Below are 21,628 nucleotides of genomic sequence, written 5' to 3'. Positions count from 1 at the left end.
AATCATAGAATTGTAGAGTTGGAAGTGACCCTGAGGATCATCTAGTCCAGCCCTCTGCAATGCAGGAATATGCAGCTGTCCATTATGGGGACTGAACCTGCGACCTTGGCTTCATCAGCACCACGCTCCACCCAATTGAGCTATCCACTTGGATGATATTTGAATGTATTCACAGTAATTGCCAATCTGCTTCTCACTGCTCCACAGCATGTTTTAGCATGGCTTTAGAATCAGAGAACTTGAAGGCACCTTCGTGGTCATCCAGGCCAACCCCCTCACTCAGTGCAGTTTGTTAACAACACCTCTGTCACATGGATGATATATGGCCAGTGCCCAAGCATGGAGCGGTAAAAAAGATAAATATTTTAAGTCCCAGACTAAGAGATGTGTAGCCTGGGCTGTAAGCTTTTATCAGTACTGGGTGACGGAGCAGGGAGACAAAGGTTATTTATTTCACTGTATCTGGAAGTCAGGGATGAGGAATGAGAGTGCTCCTTCCCAGATGCTGCAGCAGTACAACTTCCATAATGGCCCTGTTTACTAGGATTGATAGGAGCTGACATATAGAAGGAATGCAACATCTGGAGGGCCACAGGATCTCCCCATCCCTGGGAGCATCCAGCTCTTGCAAGATTTTTTCTGAAGCAAATCCAGTGTTAAGATGTTGCCCCCTCCTCAAAGGAAGCTGCCTTACACGGGAGTCAATTTCACTCGCCCCTCTACCTCAGCTTTGCCTCCAACGGTTCCCCAGGGCTTCGGGCGGGAATCTCTCCCAGTTCCAGCCCTACCTGAATATGCGTGCGTGTGCGTGTTGCACCAGAGCATAGCTGTCAACGTTTTCCCTTTTTTTAAGCAAATTCCCTTATTCCGAATAGGGTTCCAAGCAAGAAAAGGGAAAAGTTGACAGCTATGCACCAGAGACATTTTGCATGCAAAACAGGCGCCTTGCCGCCGATCTCCCTTTCCCGGTGCTTTTGTGGGGCAAACCAACAGGTGCTGCTTCCCCTTTCTGCAGAGCCGGCGAGGGAAGCAGCAGCAGCAGCAGCACCTGTTGAATGCCTGCTTCTCGCGCGGCTGCCGGACGTCACAGAGACGCCGCCGCCTCCCGGAAATGAAGAGAGCAGCCCTGAGCGTGCTTACTCGCAAGGAAGCCTCGCCGCGCTCAGCGGTGCCCGCGCCTCGCTAAGGCCTCTGGCGCAGCAGCCTTTGGCGCCGCTCCCTTGGGGAGGCCGAGGCCTGCTCCCCCTTTTTGCGAGGCCCGCCGGAAGCCTCGGCTCCTCCTGCTCCTCCCCTGCCTCCGCCCCGCCAGGCCCTTTCGGGTGCCGGAAGATCCGGGTCGCCGGGCGGCAGCAGGAAGTCGAGACGTGGCCGCCCTGCGGAGCAGCGGGGGGCGAGGCAGGCGATGGCGGCCGCGGCGGCGCTGAGTTCCGAGCGGCTGGAGGTCTCCATTGACGGCCTGACCCTGAGCCCGGATTCGGAGGACGCCCGGCCGGGCCAGGCGGAGGCGAGGCCGCTGCTCGCCCCGGGGGGCCGCGGAGGAGGAGGAGGAGGCCGGGCGGGGGCAGCCGGAGCGCAGCCGGGGCAGCAGCAGCAGCAGCAGCGGGAGGACGAGGCCGGCGGCGGGGACAGCGACGGGGAGGTTGGCGGCGGCGGCGATGGCGACGACGAGGGCGGGGTGCTGAGCCTGGAGCGGCGCTGGGGCTTCGGCCTGGAAGAGCTGTACGGCCTGGCGCTGCGCTTCTTCAAAGGTGACCGCGCAGGAGGCGGGAAGGGAGCTGGAAGTCTGCGACCCCCCCCCATCCCGACCCCCGTTCCTGGCCATCCTTCAAGGAGCGGGTGGGTGGGGGGAAGGAGGCTTGGGAGATTTCTCTCTCCTCCCTCACCACCCCGGTCCCCGAAGCTTGACAGAGTCAGTTTCCAAAGTCTTTTTTTTATATTTTCTTTGCAACCTCGAGCCCTCGTTTGCAGGCTCGCCTCGTTTCTCTGTGCCTTGTGCAAATTTGAGGTGAGGAGAAGGCCTGCTTCAAAGGGTTGCTGTGAAGAAACGACAGCGTCTTACTTTGCAGTAAAAGGGGAGTTGCTTTCTGCAGAATGAGTTGGTGGGATTTTTAAAACACACACACATCTATCTCTCTATCTATCTATCTATCTATCTATCTATATCTATGGGGCTGTTAATAGGAGATGAGCTGTGGTTGCAAACCGTGTTTCTTCTGTGAAGGAGTAGCCTTTGGAAATTAGGCTCTGGTATGTTGAGTGGTATGTGGAATATGAACTCTGTTTTAGGAGACGTGGTCTATTCTTAATGAAAGATGGTAGCTTAGGGCCTCATAACATTCATTCATTCATAGAGCTTGATGGCTGTTTGCCTGAAAACGTCATCACAGGTGAAACTGGTTCTGTGTGGTCCTGGTCAACAACTCAGTCTCCCCAGGATGTTTTATGACAAAGTATGCCCTTAAGTAAAGTTGAAGGAAACCATGAGAAGTGCAGTGGGTAATATAAATATGAGGATGAGTCAGATAAGCACATGTTTCAATGACAGAAGGGATCGCTTACTTACTGATTTTGTTTGCTCAATTTAGCTTTTATTCAAGGCACTAATGGCAGTGATTTGGACTACTTAGTGTTAAAGCACTTAAGATTAGTTTGTGAAATGGAAGCATCTTTGTGCTAATCAAGACAATATAAGGTGCTATGATGCTCATAATAAAAGCACTGCTTACTTACATCATTCTTGTTCGGATTCTGCCCTCAATTAAACTAACTTGCCATGGGGAGAAATATCATTTTGTCAGTGGCAGCTTAAGTTTTTAAAAAACAAATTTCTTGTACTCATGAGCCTCCTATTTTGCATGAAAAGCAAAAGAGTGTTACTCTGCTGAAGTGTTACTGCTCTCCACTTCTCCCACAGTGTGGATGAGCTGATCATGAGGAAAATAAAGGCAAGGTGGGTTGCCTTTTTCAGACTGAGTTTGCCCATCTGATGGGTGGATAAAAGAACCTAAAATAAAAAACCCCTTCTCTAGGCCCTGCTTTGTTTTATTTTTATTTTAATAACTTCTCTTCCCTTCTCCTTTTACATAAAAATGGACCCAAAGCAGCTCACAGAATCAAAAATGAAGCATCAAAACCACAAGTACAGCATACCTAACAACAAATTACTGTTGTGGACTCATTTCTGCAACTCATATTACATTTGCAAGCACAGCAGCCTTTTCTGCTATATTGCTGTTCCTGGATGGTCTCTTGGAAATAGATATTGTGGCTTTCACATTAATAGTTGTCTTCCCAGGAGATGTGATTAATAGAATGCACTTGTAATATCTAAATGAAACCCAAGAAAGACTCTTTCTAAAGGAATGGAGAGTCAACATCTTGTTATCAAGTGATCTGCAAAATCTTTTTTTTAAAAGATGCCAGTTTGCAATATCTTTCAGAGAGAACTTCAAAAAGAAAAAAGTACTATTGGTGTTGGGGTGAGTGGAAAGGGGTGTGCATGTTTGTGTATGCATGCATATGAATATATGTGTGCAAGAATGTGGAGTGGCCACACCCACTGGCATGTGGCTTCTAGAAGGTTGGCCAAGGTCCTGGGCCAAAAAATGTTAGGCATCCCAGGTTAAGACAGTCATGAGTACACTCAAGAAATATGAATTGCCCTTTTCATCTTCTTTCTAGATAGTGTTCTTCGGTGAGGCAGCACGATCCTGTGCCTTTTCACTTGAAAAGCAAATTACCAGAGAACGGATATAGGATTGCCACCGTGATCTAGCCCTGGACAGAAAATATGCTATTTCTTTAAAAATATGGTTTTAAAATGCATTTATTTAATATGTCAACATTCCACAGATGGTCACATTTGGGATATTGTCTTTTGTATAAATGTTCATGATCTTGCCACCACTGTGACTTGCTGAACTCAAAAAAATAGTTTTGCTTGCCCTAACCATTTGCACAGCAATAGTCAGCTGCCTCACTCTCCATGATGAGAGTTTTGGGTGCATTAGTATGTATTGTTCAGAAGCAGCATGGCCTGAGCTGTCATTTCAGATCATTTGTCATGAATTAATTAATACTATAATTCAAACAATATAAGATCCTACCCTACTATCAATATAGCAGGGTGGGATCTTATAAGAAATGCTATTGCATTTAATCAAATAGGCTATTTCATTTGAAACTTCATACTTTACTAAATTAATTTAGTATGCTGTGTTGCTTTTACAGAAATTAATATGAATACTTTTCTGGTGTGAATAAAGTTACAGTGGTACCTTGAGTTACAAACGCCTCAGGTTACAAACGCTTCAGGTTACAAACTCTGCTAACCTGGAAGAGTTACCTCGAGTTGAGAACTTTGCCCCAGGATGAGAATGGAAATGGTGTGCCAGCGGTGAAAGCACAGTTTCAGGTTAAGAACAGACCTCCCGAACAAATTAAGTTTGTAACTAGAGGTACCACTGTATTTGAAAAGGACACAGTCCTCTGATACCTTGTTTGTTCCTTTAACCAACAGTGTATGTGTGGTCATTGGGAGTTTGGAAATGCATTAGTTTAACTTCCTTGATAACATATTATCAACACAATGCAGTGTATGTATAAAACATTCCTTATCTTCTCTTAGATAGTTTTGTGTACTAAATACAGTGGTGCCTCGCAAGACAAAAAGAATCCGTTCCGTGAGTCTCTTCGTCTAGCGGTTTTTTCGTCTTGCGAAGCAAGCCCATTAGCGGATTAGCGCTATTAGCGGTTTAGTGGCTATTAAAGGCTATTAAAGGTTTAAAGGATTGGCGGATTAGCTGCTAAAAGGCTATTAGCAGCTTAGTGCCTTAGAAAAAGGGGGTGGGGAGTGAAAAAAAACCCCCAGGAATCGCAAGACATTTTCGTCTTGCGAAGCAAGCCCATAGAGAAATTCGTCTTGCGAGGCATTCGTCTTGCGGGGCACCACTGTAGACCCTTGTCATTCTATTTTCATACAGAGTCAAAATTGGATTTACAATTTGTAGCCAGGGTAGTTTTCCATGACTCAGCAGTGAAGTCCCAAGTTTAGGCACTGTGCCATTTCCACTTTGAGCCGGGGGTAGCCAAATGTGGTGTCCTCCAGTTCTTAAGGATTACAGTTCCCATTCTTTGTGATCTTTGGCCATGCTGGCTGGAGCGTCCGACTTAGGAAATCTCTGGTACTAGGGCAAGGAAAGGAGGTAGGTGGGGGGAGGCTGCTGCCATCATTCTCCCAGAATTGTCTTGGGGCGTTTTCTAATTTCATCTGACCTAGTTCCTAAAAATATTGAACTAGGTATAAAGAGCTCCCAACATTTTGAGAACACTCTCTCTACTTTGTGGAGACAGGAAAGTAAACCTAGATTTGGACAAGTTGGATAAATCAGCACAAGGCCTTAATACACAAACCAGCTACAGCGTAAGCAAGCTTGAATAGATGAGGCATGGTCACTGTTCAGTGAACACAATAGAATATAGTGGTACCTCGGGTTACATACGCTTCAGGTTACATACCCTTCAGGTTTCAGACTCCACTAACCCAGAAATAGTACCTCGGGTTAAGAACTTTGCTTCAGGATGAGAACAGAAATTGTGCTCCAGCGGCGCAGCGGCGGCAGGAGACTCCATTAGCTAAAGTGGTGCTTCAGGTTAAGAACAGTTTCAGGTTACGAACGGACCTCCAGAACGAATTAAGTACTTAACCCGAGGTACCTCTGTAAGTGGAATGGCACTGATGGGCCATTCTTAGATGGGGCTGATTTTTAACAGCCAAGGTAAAGCTGGTGTTTCTGTAAACGTGTGAGTGAGAGGCCTGACTCTGATATTTCAGTTTAGTTTTGGCATCCTCAGTTTTTGGGGAAGACCTGAATGGGACTGAAATGAAATGTAGGGAAGAAATTTTTCCACTGGCTGCTTTATAAATATGGATTGCTTCATAATGTTAATAACAGTGAATAAACTCAGTACCAGCGAAATTGGGCAGTTCTGTAACCTTTTAAAGCGGATTATGCCAATGAAACATGGGCCATGTACAATGCTTTGGGCATCCTAAAACCAATATGTTAACATATCTCAGTGCCTTAGTTTATTATTTTTAAATGTAACAGCATTATTTGAGGAATTGTGCCTTAAAATATTTACAAGCGTTCTAATGAAACCAAATTTCCAAAGAAAGCTTTACATGTACGGTAATTCAGATTTTTTTAAAAGACATGCTATCAGATATTTCATTTCTACTACGTAGTTTTGACTGTTTGAAAAATTACTCAAAACTTATATAAAATAAGCATACTGTATTTTCTTTCTAAATAAAATACATATTCTAGATGAGATCAGAGTCAGTTGTAGGACATGAGGATATTTTCAAATTTGATTCCCCCGTCCGTCCCCTGCAAAAACCCAATGCAGTGTAATGTCTCCAGAAACACATGAGGTATCTTTGCATTAAAATGCTGAACTTTTGGAGACAGGAGCATTTAGGAGATTCATGTGTGTTAATGAATTCAAATAATATACAGTAGGTTGTACTCTAGAAGCCTCTTCTCCTAAGGGGCACAGAAGGATGCCATTCAGAAAGTACACTTTGTTTGATACAAGCCCTTGAACTTTTCATTCTCTCTCATCAGATTACCTTTATCTGTTCTCAGTGAAGGTCTTCCTTTCTTAATTGATTCTGTCTCTTGTTTCCTCCTCTCAAGCATGTTTCTGGTGAAAAAGAACCTGAACCTCACATTCTTTGTAGAGCTTGTTTACACTGCAACTTTCAGTTGTGTTGGTTCTGATGATATTTATTCTTCGAAAAATAAAACTTTAGTGAGTTAATCCAAATTTTGTTTAAGCAAAGAATCCAATAGAGGACATGATGCAGGCCAAAGAGAGTGAAGCCTCTTTATTGCCATCCAAATCCTAATTTACTGTTCAGTACAAGCTTAGTATGACAAGGTTACTCAGGATCTCATGTTGGTAGTCATCCTGCAGTTAACAGTCATTTTCAAGTATGACCTAAGACAAAAGGATAGTTTGGGGAGTTTCTTCAGAGTAGTGAACATTCCTACAGTCCTGTGCTTTAATTTGCCTGATTGAAATAAACGGCTGCAAACTTGTAAGTAGCTACCATATTTTATAGATCCTTCTTAAGCCCATTAGGATTTGGATGGCAATAAAGAGGCTTCACTCTCTTTGGGACGCGGGTGGCGCTGTGGGTAAAAGCCTCAGTGCCTAGGGCTTGCCGATCGAAAGGTCGGCGGTTCGAATCCCCGCGGCGGGGTGCGCTCCCGTTGTTCGGTCCCAGCGCCTGCCAACCTAGCAGTTCGAAAGCACTCTCAGGTGCAAGTAGATAAATAGGGACCGCTTACTAGCGGGAAGGTAAACGGCGTTTCCGTGTGCGGCTCTGGCTCACCAGAGCAGCGATGTCACGCTGGCCACGTGACCCGGAAGTGTCTTCGGACAGCGCTGGCCCCCGGCCTCTTTGAGTGAGATGGGCGCACAACCCTAGAGTCTGTCAAGACTGGCCCCTACGGGCAGGGGTACCTTTACCTTTACCTTTTAAGCCCTTTAAAGCCATCATGGCTTGAGAAATTTCTGAAACTCTGCTTGCAGTTGCATTGTGAACCTTGACAGCTTGTTTCCAACCTGAGACCAATGCAGGAGGAAATGGCTTTTCTTTCTCTCATCTCTTGCTTTTCTTTTACATCTAGCCTTATCAAGGGTTCTGGAGTACTTAGAAGCTTGCTCACGATTTATTGACATTTTGATTGGCCGAATTAACGTATTGCCTTACTGTGGATTTTGTAATTTTACCAAGCCCTCACCCCAGAATCACTCGCTTAGTTCTTTCTTGCATTTTCCACAGCATCCTTGAGCAGATAGATAGTCAGGCTCTTTTTTCTATTGAGCACTGGAATCTGATCTACGCCTAACTTGGTCATTACAGAGAAATCCCCGGTTGAAAGCTTGACACCATATGACAGAAAACGAACTTCTGTACAGGCACACTTTTAATCTTGATTCTTACGCTGAATCTGTAATGTGGCCTTTGCATTTAGTTATTTATTTTTTGGGTATCGTTAATGGGCTTGTGCGTCTTGCCACAAGGAAATTACCATCTGGGTGACAGCAAACACTGTTCAGGCATATGTCCCAGAAAAGTCTGCCTTAATTAAGCCACATCATCTGCAGCTATTAATGCATTTTAGCAGGTCCCCATCTAAGATGGTAAAAACAGTTGCTGTTTTCCAGGGATGGGTGGCTGTGTTGTAGAGCTGCCCTTGCCTTCAATGTGTGCTTTCATTCTTTTCAAGTTCTTGTAATTCTTCAAGCTGTTTTCTAGAAACAAGTCACTAAAAGTATGACCAGCACTAGCCGAGTAGATTTGTGCCTGTTTCTGACAGTTATATGCATCTCTGCCCATGATGAGCAAGGCACTTGCTTTTCCTCTCCTTATACACCAAAACAGTTCTTAGAAGAGCTTGAGGAACAGTTCTTTAAAAAAAATAAAAATTAATATATGAAAGTATTGCCAAATGCCTATATGTGTTTGTGTGATCTTTTGATAAAAATAAAAAATGTAGTCTCTCTTGGGAACAGAGAGGGAGTCTGTAAATACAGTACAACCTCTGCTTACGATCATAATCCGTTCCGGAGGCCCGTCTGCTTGGCGAAACTGGATGCTAGTAGAGGGGCCATTGTGCACTCGTGCACATGCGTAGATGGTGGCAGCCGCTTGTGCGCACGTGCAGATGGCAGAAGCCGCGTGCACGAGTCACAGCAAACCCGGTGTTTGACCGGGTTTGCCGTGGTCGCAACTTGGAACGTCTGCGAGAAGAGGCGGATGTAAGTCGAGGTTCTACTGTGCTGAGGGGCAATAGGTCATACAATGCATTGGGTTCCACTGTTTATCAGTGACACTTCCATGTAGAGCATAATTTATAAAAGATAAGAACAGCATTATTGCTTGTATTATTGCTAGTGTTATCACTACTAATAATATTGTGATGCATACTCCTGTTGCTGGAAGGGACCTGCTCAGTGCAGGAGGATGCAGTTGCAGCGTGGTGAACGCTGCCCTGGTGAATGAATCTGCAATGTTATTAGGTCTTGTAAGAATGCTGCTTGAGTGGGTAAGGTACAGAGTTGGCATCTGGGTTAGCTGGGAGGACCTCCTCTCTAGGGCTGTCTGTAAAGTTGTCCTTTGGTGGTGGTGAGTTTGAGGCTCACTTGAGGAAGGACATGCATCTGTCACCGGCCTTGAATTATATCTGTTTCATTTAGGTTATCATTGATACATTTGGGATTATTTCAGATGGTAGCTATAGGAGACCAACTAGCTATAGGAAGCCAGTTGTTTGTGTTATTGATCCATGTTTTGTGGTCTTGGTCCATTTTTACCAGCGTTTGCTTCTGCATGTACTTTGGGGGCTCATTAAACGTGCTAGCATTGGTTTTAACGTTCATCAAAACCAAAGTTTGTTTTTCTTACAGCTGGGCGAGATTGACTGCTGTTTCAAAGTTGAGCCCAGATTAGAGTTTAAAATAGAATGGAAACAGAATTATAGCATGCTCTTTCTTTTCTGGTGGAGTGTAAACAGTTTCATTTGGTGTACACTTGCGGGGGGGGGTCAACCTTTTGAGGCTGAATTTATAATTGTGGGACACTTCAGAACTTAACAGGTGGCATTTCTCTTGGTCCTGGTACAGAAGAGCAAGGTTAAAGTTGCAGAATGGGTTGTTATTTATTATTTATTTGCTGTGCAGCTTTTAATAAAGCCCTTTCAGGTCTGCCCGTCTCTGACTCTCTGCAACTGAATTAGCAGCCATTTTTGTGAATAATTCATTAAGCTGCTTTTTAATAATTGAAAGTAAAAACCACTTGTTTGCTCCACTAACATTTTGGTAATTTTACTATCTAAATCACATTCTGGAATGTGTAATATAAAATAACATGAAGAATTAACTTCTGGGCAAGCTTCAAGTCTAGCCAATAGTCAAAATCAGGGTTTAAGTAATGGAAACCATAAAGCAGCAGACAGGTACCTTTATAGAGAACAAAAATGTGATATAGAGAACCTTTATAGAAGACGAGAGCTCATTCTTTATGGCCCTGTCTATACAATGTCAATCTTCTCTTTCTATTTTTATCATGTTTTTATCCCATCCTTCCAAGAAGCTCAAGATGGCATACATAACCACCACCACCCCATTTTTTATCCTTGCAACAATCCTGTGAGGTAGGATGGGCTGAGAGATTGTGACTGGCTCAAAGTCATCCTGTGAGCTTCATGACTGATTGGGCATTTGAACCCAGGATCCCCCTGTTGTGCTTTACTACGCCATAATGGCTCTCTTTTGTCGTTGTGAAACAGTACTTCAGTTCAGCACAGACAGCATAAGATACAGGCTACTATTGTGTGTACTGAGGCTTTTGGCAACTCCTTTAGAAGGCTTCCCACGGAGTTCAGTGAGGCTAACTAGCAAGTGTGTCAGGGTAGGAATTTCAGCCACATTTTCTGCATATTTACTTGAAGTAGATCCCAATGAGTTGACTTATTCCCTTACAGGTTTCTAGGCCCATTGTTGTTAAATGTCTTTATAAACTACATGGATGAAGGTATCAAAGGGATGCTCATCAAATTTGCAGATAACACTAAACTGGGAGGGGTAGCCAGTGCCAGAATTGGGATTCAGGATGGCCTTAACAGATTGTAGACCTAGGCCAAACCTAACAGAATGAATTTCAGTAGGGACAAATGTAAGATTCTATACTTAGGCAGAAAGAACCAGCTGCACAAATATGAGACGGGGGACACCTGGATTGTCAGTAGCAGGGCTTTTTTCATCTAGAACTCACCGGAACTCAGTTGTGGCACCTCTCAGGTTGGCACAGTGCCATTTTAAGAGAACAAGGGAGGTGTTCATGATGAGTTCTTGCACCTCTTTTTCTAGAAAAAATAGCACTGGCCCAGTATTATATGTGAAAAGGATCTATGGGTCTTAGTAGGCCATAAGCTTAACACGAGTCAACAGTGTGATGCAGCAGCTAATAATAATAATAATAATAATAATAATAATGCCATTCTAGGCTGCATTAACAGAAGTCTAGTGTCCCAGTCCAGGGAAGAAATAGTCCTGCTCTATTCTGCCTTGGTCAGACCACACCTGGAATACTGTGTGTCCAGTTCTGGGCACCACAATTTAAGAAGAATAGTGACAAGGTGGAACTTGTGCAGAGGAGGGTGACCAAGATGATCAAGGGTCTGGTACACAGACTTTGGCCATATTTGTTTTTAAAGTAATATTATCATTTATCTTCAGAAAAAGATGGCAAAGCATTTCATCCAACATACGAAGAAAAACTCAGACTTGTGGCGCTGCATAAGCAGGTTCTGCTGGGACCTTACAATCCTGACACATGTCCTGAAGTTGGATTCTTTGATGTCCTGGGGAATGACAGAAGGTAAAAAGCTATTGAATTTTATGGATCTGTCTGTAGAATAGACATTTTGGCTTACTTGACTGGAATCTTTTTTCCAATCCCCTCTGCAGATATAACGTGTGTGTCAACTTTCTGTTGGGTTCTCTTCCCTTTGGCTAAACTAAGGAGAGATTGCTATTCAGTTCACAGAGTGCAGGATTTCAGAAGCCAAGCATAGTTCCCGTATTATCTCCCAACTTGATAAATCAGTGCTTTCATTCTGTGTTTATGCATGCTGCTTTCTAGACAAAATGCAATGTTACTTGCCTTCCTACCTGCAGGAAAGAATGGGCTGCCCTTGGAAACATGGCAAAGCAAGACTCCATGATAGAGTTTGTAAAGCTCCTAAATAGGTGCTGCCATCTCTTCTCAACATATGTTACCTCCCATAAAATAGAGAAAGAAGAACAGGAAAAGAAAAGGTAAGCTCTTGTGACTCTCTGAAATTGGGTGGGAGTTCTTAAAGTGTGTTTGTGTTCCAGCTCTCATATCTTACAGTTGGATCCCTGTAGGCCATTCTTGTCAATCACTGAACATCACAGTGATGTGAGGTGACCCAGAGTTACATTTATCTTTTGTGGGTACAGCTCCAGCCATGTCTGCAGAGCAACATCCTTTATATCACCAGCTTGAATTCATACTGGTAAAACAAAGGGATATTTGTGCTTACAGCAACCCTTGCTCTGGACTTCCTGTTGGTACCAAGCCCAGTTGGGCCTGCTGTCAGTGCTGACAGCAAGCCCAGTTTGGACAGGGATCGACTCTGCTATGGAACTCTCTGGTGCAGTTGTGAACTCTGTCATGCAGCTGATCCCATGGTGCCTGCTGTAACTGGCCATCAGCTGATTGGTGCTGATGGCAAGCCTCCCTTGCCAAAGAACAATCAGTGCACTTTAAGGCTCCCATTTGTTTCACTACAGCCACATCTCTACTTGCTCCACATCTGATGTCATGTATGACTTCAGGTGTGGGGTGGTGGGCATGTTTGGGGGAAGACAGCCTTGTGGACCCAATTGGGACCTGCATTAAATAAGTTTGTTAAAAATAATTTTGCCTGTGGACTGGAGGTTCCCCATCTCTGATACAGTTCTTCAACTGTTTTTAATTGCTTTTTAACAATCTTTTTATGGAGCTGTGAATTGTGGTGCAGTTTTTCCTAGCTTTGAAGGCAGATAGTTTCTTGTCTTGAAAATAATAGGTTTACAGGAAAATGCAGGGTTAAAGTTTTTACATGATACCCGGATAATTTACTTTTTCTACCATTATAGGTGAATCTTATCTAACGTTTACATGTGATTTGGATTAGGAGCCTCATCTGTTTAACTTTTGAAATTCTAGGAAGCTATCAGTGTATGATTTGGATACTTGTTGAAAAGTTGAACTTTGTGCCTTACACTGTACCTCCTGTCAGTCATGTTCCTTTGCTTAAATGCTGGTGCCATCCTTCACAATATTTCATATTGCATGGAAACAGTTCCTTTCTATAAGAGTTTGGAACAGGGGTCACCAACACTTAATGAATTTTGAGGTTTTTTGGGGGTGCCAGTCACAAAACAGCTGCCATGGGGGTGTGGCATGAGAAAAGGCTTAACTTGTTTGAATTTCTGCCTAGAAGATAAAACAGAAGCAGAAAACTGCGTTAAATGGGAGGGTAAAACAGCAGCTCTTCGGGATTCCTATTGCCTGGTGTCCAAATGTCTGGTAAACATGGCTGTTACAGGAGGGAAGAGGAAGAACGTAGGCAACGTGAAGAAGAAGAACGAGAGCGTTTGCAAAAGGAGGAAGAGAAACACAGACGAGAAGAAGAAGAGAGGCTGAGAAGAGAAGAGGAAGAGAGGCGGCGGATAGAAGAAGAGAGGCTCCGAATGGAGCAGCAGAAGTAAGGAGTCAGCAGGACTCATCCCTTGTTCATTTATCACCCTTCCATCCCATCTTGCTGAAAATAACCTCTGTGCATGGGGTTATCCCCTTTTATTCTCACAGTAATCTACGGCTGGGGAAGTGGTGACTTGCCCAAGGCCACACAGTAAACTGTACAGCTGAGCGTGGATTTGAACCAGTATCAAATTCCGCTGTCTGTGCAATATACCCTACGCCAGTGGTTTAAACATCTGCCCTGCCTCCATATCTTTGTAGTTTAAAACGAACACTGTTTATCAGAAGCTTAACATTCCCATCTAGTATAGCCAAAGCATTTCCTCGGTGGTGAGTCCAGTTGTTCCCTCCCCTTAAATCCTAAAAGGGGCATATTACTTGCCTACATGGCAATTTGCTTATAAAAATGTGTATTTAATTAGGGCTATAATTATACGAAAAATCACATGCTGAAAAAGTAATGAAAGTTGTAGGTTGGGTTACTTATGAAGTAGAAATTCCTTATCTGGCTGGTTACAAGAGAACTTTCCAAATGATGGATAGGACCACTTATGGAGTGATACACTTTCTCATGGTTGAGTTGTCTATTCCAGAAGTGGGCCCTGAAATGACTGTAATGCAGAACCTCAAGGGAGTTTCATTTTGACAGAAGCTGGAACCACCAAGTGAGTGTTAGACAGAAGGCGCATTCTGGCAGTAAGTCCCCTTAGAATCCGTCTTGTTTAGAAATCAGCCGTGTTTAGAACATTTGATCTGTGGATTTGCATTGCGTAGGAAGGAGTCTTTCATAGCTAACGAAGCTCTGCCTTACGATTTGGTGTCCCCTAGCACTCCCCTCATCCTTGCCATGTTTACTCAGCTATTGTGTTTCCCGAAATAAATGCCAAGTGTTTCATAGTTTAATTGCACTAACAAATGTGTTATGTTTGGAAATTTGACTCCTAAAATACGCCTTCAGAGTTGCATTTCAGGGTAACTTTGTCCCTTATCTAGACAGCAGATCATGGCAGCACTGAACTCTCAGACGGCTGTTCAGTTCCAACAGTATGCAGCCCAGCAGTACCCAGGCAACTACGAGCAGCAGCAGGTCCTGATTCGGCAACTTCAGGAACAGCACTATCAACAGTACATGCAGCAACTATATCAGGTCCAGCTTGCACAGCAACAGGTATATTGCACCATCTTGGCAGTGCAGCTTATAGAATGATAGATGTATAGCTGACTTTGAAGACGTCAGTGAGACCGTTCGTCTATATTGCAGTTAATGGTGAAGGTGGGAATACAAATTCTAATGGTGTATCGGGTCTATAAAATTCTTTTTGAAAAATGTATCCAGTGTTTCTGCATTCTTTCTGAAGAAGGTTAAGACTCTGTTAACATACACACACTGATTTCTCTGTGCTGACCTTATTACTCAGACCTTTCTAGAAATCTTGAAAGCAGGTATCTTGTACTAGAGTGGGGGTCTTTTCTGAAGGATCTCTAGGGTGATTTGTAGTAGATTGGCAAGGGTTACTGATTCCCAATTGCTAAACAGTAGCAAACAGCAAAGTAATTTCCTTCACAAAATAAAGTGTGAAATTACTGTTGAACCAGGTTCTTTCACAGAAAACAATGTTCAGACCTCAGAATATTCTCAGATGCACCCTCTTCTTTAATTCAAATTTCACACCTGGTTCTGATTAGTAAATCTTGGGGTTCTAGTAAAAAGCAAAATAGATCTGGCAAGACTGAAGTCTGCCCACCCCCTCCTAGAAAAACGTAGTGAGATCAGAAATAAAATACCCCTCTGACTGCTGTTTAGAGAGATATTATGCACCCATCAGGAAATAGAACTCCCTGTCTACTCTTTAGTGACTGCTCTCTAAAGAACAGAGAGAGATAGCATTTATCTCCTGATCAGAACAGGAAATCTTGCTGTGGGACTTTGAGGGCTACTTCATGTGACTTGAGGGGCCGGATCCAGCCCATGCACCACAAGTTAGCCACATCCCAGATGAGGTCTGGTTGACTTCAGTGTGAAATAGGCGCTTTCCAAAGACTAGCTTGAACTATATATTGTTCAGAAGCAATTCAGGCAAATAAACACATAACACCTTGGACATAACAACTACTGGAGAGATTGCTTTAAAAAAAAAAAAAAAGCATTCAGAGATTGGAGTGGATCACTGTTATGCTGTGTTAAACTTAACACTCAGGCTCAGTTCTCAAGTGGAAATCCAGCTTCTGCTACTCTGCATAGCATTAAGCACTGCTACTCTCATCAGCAGGGGGTTTAATGCTTCATCTCTCAGTCCCATATGCCTCAAACAATCTGACAAGTCATGCTCCTGCCTAGTGTTTTAACTCTGCCAGTGTCCCACCCCCTTCAAACTGACTTACTGGAATCTGGCTGCCTCATTTTGTTCTGTTAAAACATAATAGTAGATTCCGTGCAACTTCCACCTGCATATTTCCCACCAGTAGCACTCTGCAAACTTCTCCAAAATGTGCTCTGCATCTTTCATTGCCCTTACGTTTTGCTTTGGCTTTTAATTTGCAGGCAGCTTTGCAAAAGCAGCAGGAAGCGGCAGCCACAGCGGGGACTTCAGTTACTTCTGTATCAAAAGCAAGCCCACCTAACATAGCGGAAATCCCATCAGTTAATGGACAGGCTAGTGCACATACAGACAGCCCTGAAAAAGACCCGGAAACTGATGCTTTAGAAGAAGCACTGGAGAATGGACCAAAAGGTAAGAGTAAAGATTCTTTTACTCTGAAAGAAACTACTTCCATGTTTCTGGCTGAATCTTTTGTAGCATTCTGCCTTTGGCAACTAATGACCCCAACTTAGTATGGGCATTCAAAACACACAATCAGCAGTTTCCCACTGCTTAAATAAGGAGCATTGGAAGAAAAATTTGGGTATTTCACTTTCCTGTTGTGTCCACGTTATTGCAGGGCTGTAAGGTAGCATATATGGTATATGGTGAAATATGCAAAAACAAACTTGGTTAAACCAGCCTTGAAGTGAGAGCGGCGATGAGATGGTGGCCAGATGAGGCTGATTTTCCTTGGCTTCAGAGTAATCTGCAAGGAGCCTCTTTGAGAGGGAGGCCTTGCCATGTTGCCCCTTATTTGCAGGAGGCGTTTTGTAGGATGCTGCAACACAATTATCTGTCCGAACTATAAAACTGAGCATTTTTTGGTCTCCCTCCTTTTTTTTTAGAATCTGTTCCGGTCATAGCAGCACCATCCATGTGGACACGACCCCAGATTGCAGACTTCAAAGAGAAGATCCGCCAGGATGCAGACTCTGTGATTACGGTTGGCAGAGGGGAAGTCGTGACCGTTCGTGTACCAACTCATGAAGAGGGCTCTTATCTCTTCTGGGAGTTTGCTACAGACAATTATGACATTGGTTTTGGGGTATATTTTGAATGGACAGACTCCCCTAACACAGCGGTCAGCGTACATGTTAGTGAATCCAGTGAGGACGAGGAAGAGGAGGAAGGTATCTTTATTTTATATACCTCCTAGGGGTTTTGAGTCATGAAAGAAGCTGTAGCAGACTTTGCATTACACTTTCTGTCATCTTGGAATTTAGAAAGGTGGTGCCCAGTGTGTGCAGGCAAGTGAGACATAGTGACGGAAAACCCTGGGATGTTGCGGGTTAGCTAGTGTAGGAAAAGAAGTATTTTGTAGGAGCTGTTTAAGGTAAGTTAAATGGCCTTCCCTGTGTTTTTATGCAGCCTTGATTGACAGCAAGGTTCCAGGATGATGGTGGTTCTCCTGCTATATAGCCTTAACAGGAGACCTCTCAACTTGGAGGGAATTTCCAAACCACTGCAGAATTAAAATTAATTGGAAAGTTGTTATTGCAATACACTTTCATGCATGTCCCTGACAAACATGAAGTCTCAGTGCTTCGAGCTCAGTTGTTCAAGTTGCCATGACGCTCCTGGCTCTAAACTCAATAATACAGGTTTGTGTGTAGGCCCTTAATCTGCTTCCAAGTCCCACTTTCAGATTTTACTGTCTTGTAATTGCCTAGTAACTTTTCTTTCTTACCCTTTGTGGTTATGTATTCTGTTTCCTCAGCTTTTACTCACTCAAAGGGCCTGTTTGGCATCTCTTCCTTGTAACTGGGGAAGATTGCTTTGCGGGACCATTATCCAACTGAGCGATGCTGTGCTTTGTTGTCTCCGCACCTTGCTTAGATTCTAAACCTTTGACTAGGAAGTATTGGTCCTTGTAGTGTGGGAGGAAAGAACATCTGTGGATGTTGGATCTGTACACCTGTTTTTTGCTCACTCCAACTTCATGCTAGGATCTTATCAGCTTCCATATAACCTGACACTTGGGCTGACTGACTTGCCAGCTTTGACAGTAGCTCTTGTGTGCTTCATGCCCCAGTTTAGTTACAAATAAAGTGTTGGAATTAATAGCAGCCCATTTTCAGCTATTTCCTAGTGGGAATAACAGGCTATGATTTATATCTGTACAAGCTGTAGGATGGACCAATTCTGTCCAAGTGATTGAGGACCTCTGTTCCTATTGACATCAAGTTGGTCCTAGAATCAGTAACCGGGAGTTTGCTGATAAGTCACCTAAGCAATTTTTTAAATTCCCCTTTAGCATCAACTATTGCAAAAAGTCCACCATGTATGCAAAGTTATGGTACCTCTTAGTAGTAAAGAAAGATGCAAAGCCATGACCTTTAGAGCATAATTTTATTGCTCCCTGATAGTGGTAGAAATACGTGATTTGGAAGGGAAAAATAAGCTCTGAAGTGATAGAACAAAACTAACACCTCCATTCTCAGGTCATGTTGGCGAAGCCTGCAGTACAGAAGCCCAGCTTGTTCAGGATAAGGTTTCCCAAGAGGGGAAAGAAGGGATTAACCTCAGTTGCTTCTATCAAAATGTTGATGTGTTAAGCATTGTGCCTTGGTAATCTTGCTCAAAATCCTCCTTGTGAACAGTTGGTCATCACTGTTTCCTTGATAGTTGTAGCCCCGATGAAAATGTGCTGTTTTGCTTTTGTTAAATTAAACAAGTTGCTCTTGTCTTTGCTGTGCTTCCAGCGGATTAATCCGCACTGACCATGAAGAATTGGTTGCGGAGTTTGTTTGGCTTGCTGCATTTAGTGACTAATGCTTTGTTTCTGATTCTTTTTCTCAGAAAACGCTAGTAGTGAAGAAAAAGCCAAAAAGAATGCCAACAAGCCTCAACTAGATGAAATCGTGCCTGTGTACAGACGGGACTGTCATGAAGAAGTATATGCTGGCAGCCATCAGTACCCAGGAAGAGGGGTCTATCTCCTTAAATTTGACAACTCCTATTCATTATGGAGGTCAAAAACAGTTTACTACAGAGTCTATTACACTAGATAAAGGTCATCATGTCATGTTGGAGGCTGGGCAGAGGACGTCATGTTGTTTGGAACTTCGGTCAAGCATACTGGACTTTTTGACTCTGTTACTCTGTCTGATGTATATCTGTATGGCGTGCGTGTGTGTGTGAACTTGGAAACTGGGAGTTGAGCTTTCTTCTGCAGCTCAGTGTTAATGCAGCTAGTGAGGTTAGGATCTCCCCACCCCACCCTGGTCCTCTCTGGTGACCTGGTTATTTGCCAGAGCTTTCAGACAGAAGGTCATGCAAAATGGCATAGATGGACTTTTTAAAAACCCTCAAACTCTTAAACACACACACAAAGGAGGAAATGTTTCATTGGGGGCAGTCGGTATGATGTTACCAGCCCTAGTAAGCATCAACCGTTTGAAACAAAAAAATCTGTTAGTTGTTCATTTGAGGGTATCCGCCTTATTTGTGGAGGGTGTATGTGGAGGGGGAGCCAGATGCAATCTGCACTGTAGCAAGCAAGTTTCTTAAAGCTGTATTTGAATGTCCAGATTTTTACACCATTAAACTTGAAACCTTTAGTGGATGCAGTTTAGAAACTGATTTGTCTTGTGTTCTCATTCAAGAAGTTATCTGGCACCTCTCTGGCCAAACATCATGCTGCTGGATGAGACATAGAAGGTATGTATGCGCGTGCAAGCAAAGAACAAGTCTGTATGTACACATCAGGGAATTACTATTTTTTAATAGCAAAATTTGGAGAAAAGTAACAGTTTAGGGCGCCAACTACACGAGACCTTGTTTCCCCAATATCTGCTGCAGATCCTGAGACCAAGTTATGTGCAGGATTTTGACTTCTGAGCTGGATCATAAGTACCTTGACATTTGGATAATCCCCCAGAAGCGTTCCTGTACATATCACATTCAAATAAAGCGGTTTTCCCTTTGTGTGCAATTTATTGTTGAGTTGGTGAAAAGTCAGGTATGTGTACAAGACATTCTGTTGCCGTACTTATCTCTTGCAATCATATGGGTAGGCTTCAAATTAGAACCAGTTGTCTGCACAGCTTTTCAAGTTTGTCTGGGGCCCTTCTTTGTAAACCCGAGTTGGCACTTTGTGCATCTACATAATTAAAGAATGTCTGAACTGTTGTAGGAATTAATGTTGCACTAATGTTATGGAAATCACTGCCAGGAACACACTCATTTTAGTTTTATTCAGGTTGCATTTGTGCACTCATTCTAGCACCCTTTAATCCTAGTTGGTAATTACGTGTTGAAAAGAAATGTAAGATGTTCTTTCAGATAAACAAGTAGCTTTGTTCTAATTTGCATAGTGAGTTTAGAGCGAAACTGCAAAATTGTGTGTTTGCTCAGCCGTGACTACGGTCGGTGGGGGTTTGGGCCTTTGCAGCAACGTAACTTTTGTATAGAACCATGTTTCTGAGAAACAAGGTGGAGTTCAGGTATTTCGGAAATGACTTGTGTAAGTGTGTGATGCATGAGGAATGCAAACCCCTCCCCCCCAAAAAAAAAGTTTGTTTTGCAGCAAAATATCTATGGATTAGCTGCAAGCATATATATTCTACTAGAAGTGGGTCTGTTGGGATTCAGCGGGGTTTATGTTTGAATATTTGTACATACATTTCTATTTGAGGTTCCCTCCCCCCCCCTTATTTCACCTTATGGAGGTGGTTCTCCAAAAAGCACTAAGTTGCTCCAGCTCATTTGATTTTAGCATTGCCTTACAAGCTTTTGTCTAGTTAGTGCTGCTCCAGTCAACTCGGATCAGTTCTGCTCTAACATGTTTCATTCTCACATGTACATAAACACATGGAGTTAGGATGTAGCTTCTTTTTTAAAGCTGTATTTAAAGGTTCTAAAAAATAATACTAGAGGAAGGCACTAATTCCATTTAACACATTAGATTTCTTTTTTGTCCATACAAAATTATGATTTAACAACTGTTGGGAAGCAGTATATGTTTTCTTGTAAAAAGCAGTAATTTTTACTGTCAAGCTTTGGGTATCCAAACTCCAGAAAAATGCCTCTGACTGTTGATTAGTACAGAAAAAGTGCGCTTTCGAAATACCTTGGAATAATATATTTAATCTGAATTAAAATTGCTTATATGGAACCGCTTGGCTTCTTCTTAGCACTACCAGCATCACTACAGTTTGAAGAATAAGATTTGGAACACGGAGAGTTTACAGAAGCACAATTTTGACCTCTACTGAGATGATGGGGACTAGTGGTTTCATCAGCATGCAAATGAGTTTGCAGACATGTGTCTAGTATCAACTTTGCATGGCGTATTACAGTTGTGAATATTTTCCTGCTTCCAGAATTCAGATTACTTCATGGAATACGGAAGCTTTTCTGGGAGGGGGAAGGCAGTGCAGCAGTTACACTTAGCAGCCCATGCCAGCATGATTGGTGATCAGGGATGATGGGAGTTGTAGTCTAGCAATATCCGGAGGGCCACCACTTACTCTCTTTTTTAATAGCTGAGCCACAGTGGCCACATCCTGAAAAAGAGGTGCAGAATAATAGTGGGAGCGACAAGAGGCACTGTGGCCAAGCCTGTAGAAAGGAACAGCTGTGTGTGCATTATGCTTTCTGCAAGGATTATAAGTAGGCACGTAGCTCCCAGGCGCATCTGGAGGGGGAAGGGATGGTGATTTACATGCTATTGCAAGTTGCGGCCTCTGCCTTCAGCCACCAGGTGGTCTCACGAGCGAATTGCAATCCACATACTAATGGAAAATTCACGAAAAAGGCAGAAATGGTAAAATAATCCAAAGCTAGGCGTTAAGACAGAGCTCAGAACTCCCAGCAACCACGATAGCAGCAGCAGCAACCAAATCAAAGAGTTTGCCAAGGAATGGCTTCATTTTGCTCGGTGACAAAACGTGACCAGAGATTAAGCAGGAGAAGC

General features: G+C 43.3%; 1 protein-coding gene and 1 long non-coding RNA gene across 2 annotated transcripts; one reads left to right on the top strand and one right to left on the bottom strand.

The window, feature by feature from the left end:
* Window positions 1-1,170: 1,170 nt before the first annotated feature.
* ACBD3 (acyl-CoA binding domain containing 3) lies at window positions 1,171-20,827 on the top strand. Its single transcript, XM_083434506.1, has 8 exons — window positions 1,171-1,748; window positions 11,314-11,455; window positions 11,755-11,895; window positions 13,194-13,352; window positions 14,342-14,516; window positions 15,891-16,080; window positions 16,557-16,841; window positions 18,511-20,827. Exons 1-8 carry the CDS (start codon window positions 1,403-1,405, stop codon window positions 18,720-18,722), a joined length of 1,650 nt encoding a protein of 549 aa, XP_083290632.1. The 5' UTR covers window positions 1,171-1,402; the 3' UTR covers window positions 18,723-20,827.
* LOC310674849 lies at window positions 1,830-11,307 on the bottom strand. Its single transcript, XR_014509795.1, has 3 exons — window positions 7,546-11,307; window positions 4,949-7,135; window positions 1,830-4,640 (listed from the first exon to the last, which is right to left on the bottom strand). It is a non-coding gene; the product is annotated as an uncharacterized lncRNA (long non-coding RNA).
* Window positions 20,828-21,628: the final 801 nt, after the last annotated feature.

The sequence above is a fragment of the Podarcis tiliguerta genome, assembly GCF_965153285.1.
Source record: "Podarcis tiliguerta genome assembly, chromosome: 3".
In the NCBI taxonomy this organism is placed as follows: domain Eukaryota; kingdom Metazoa; phylum Chordata; class Lepidosauria; order Squamata; family Lacertidae; genus Podarcis; species Podarcis tiliguerta.
The sequence above is the reverse complement of the archived record's forward strand: the minus strand, read 5'-3'. Positions and strand labels throughout refer to the sequence as shown.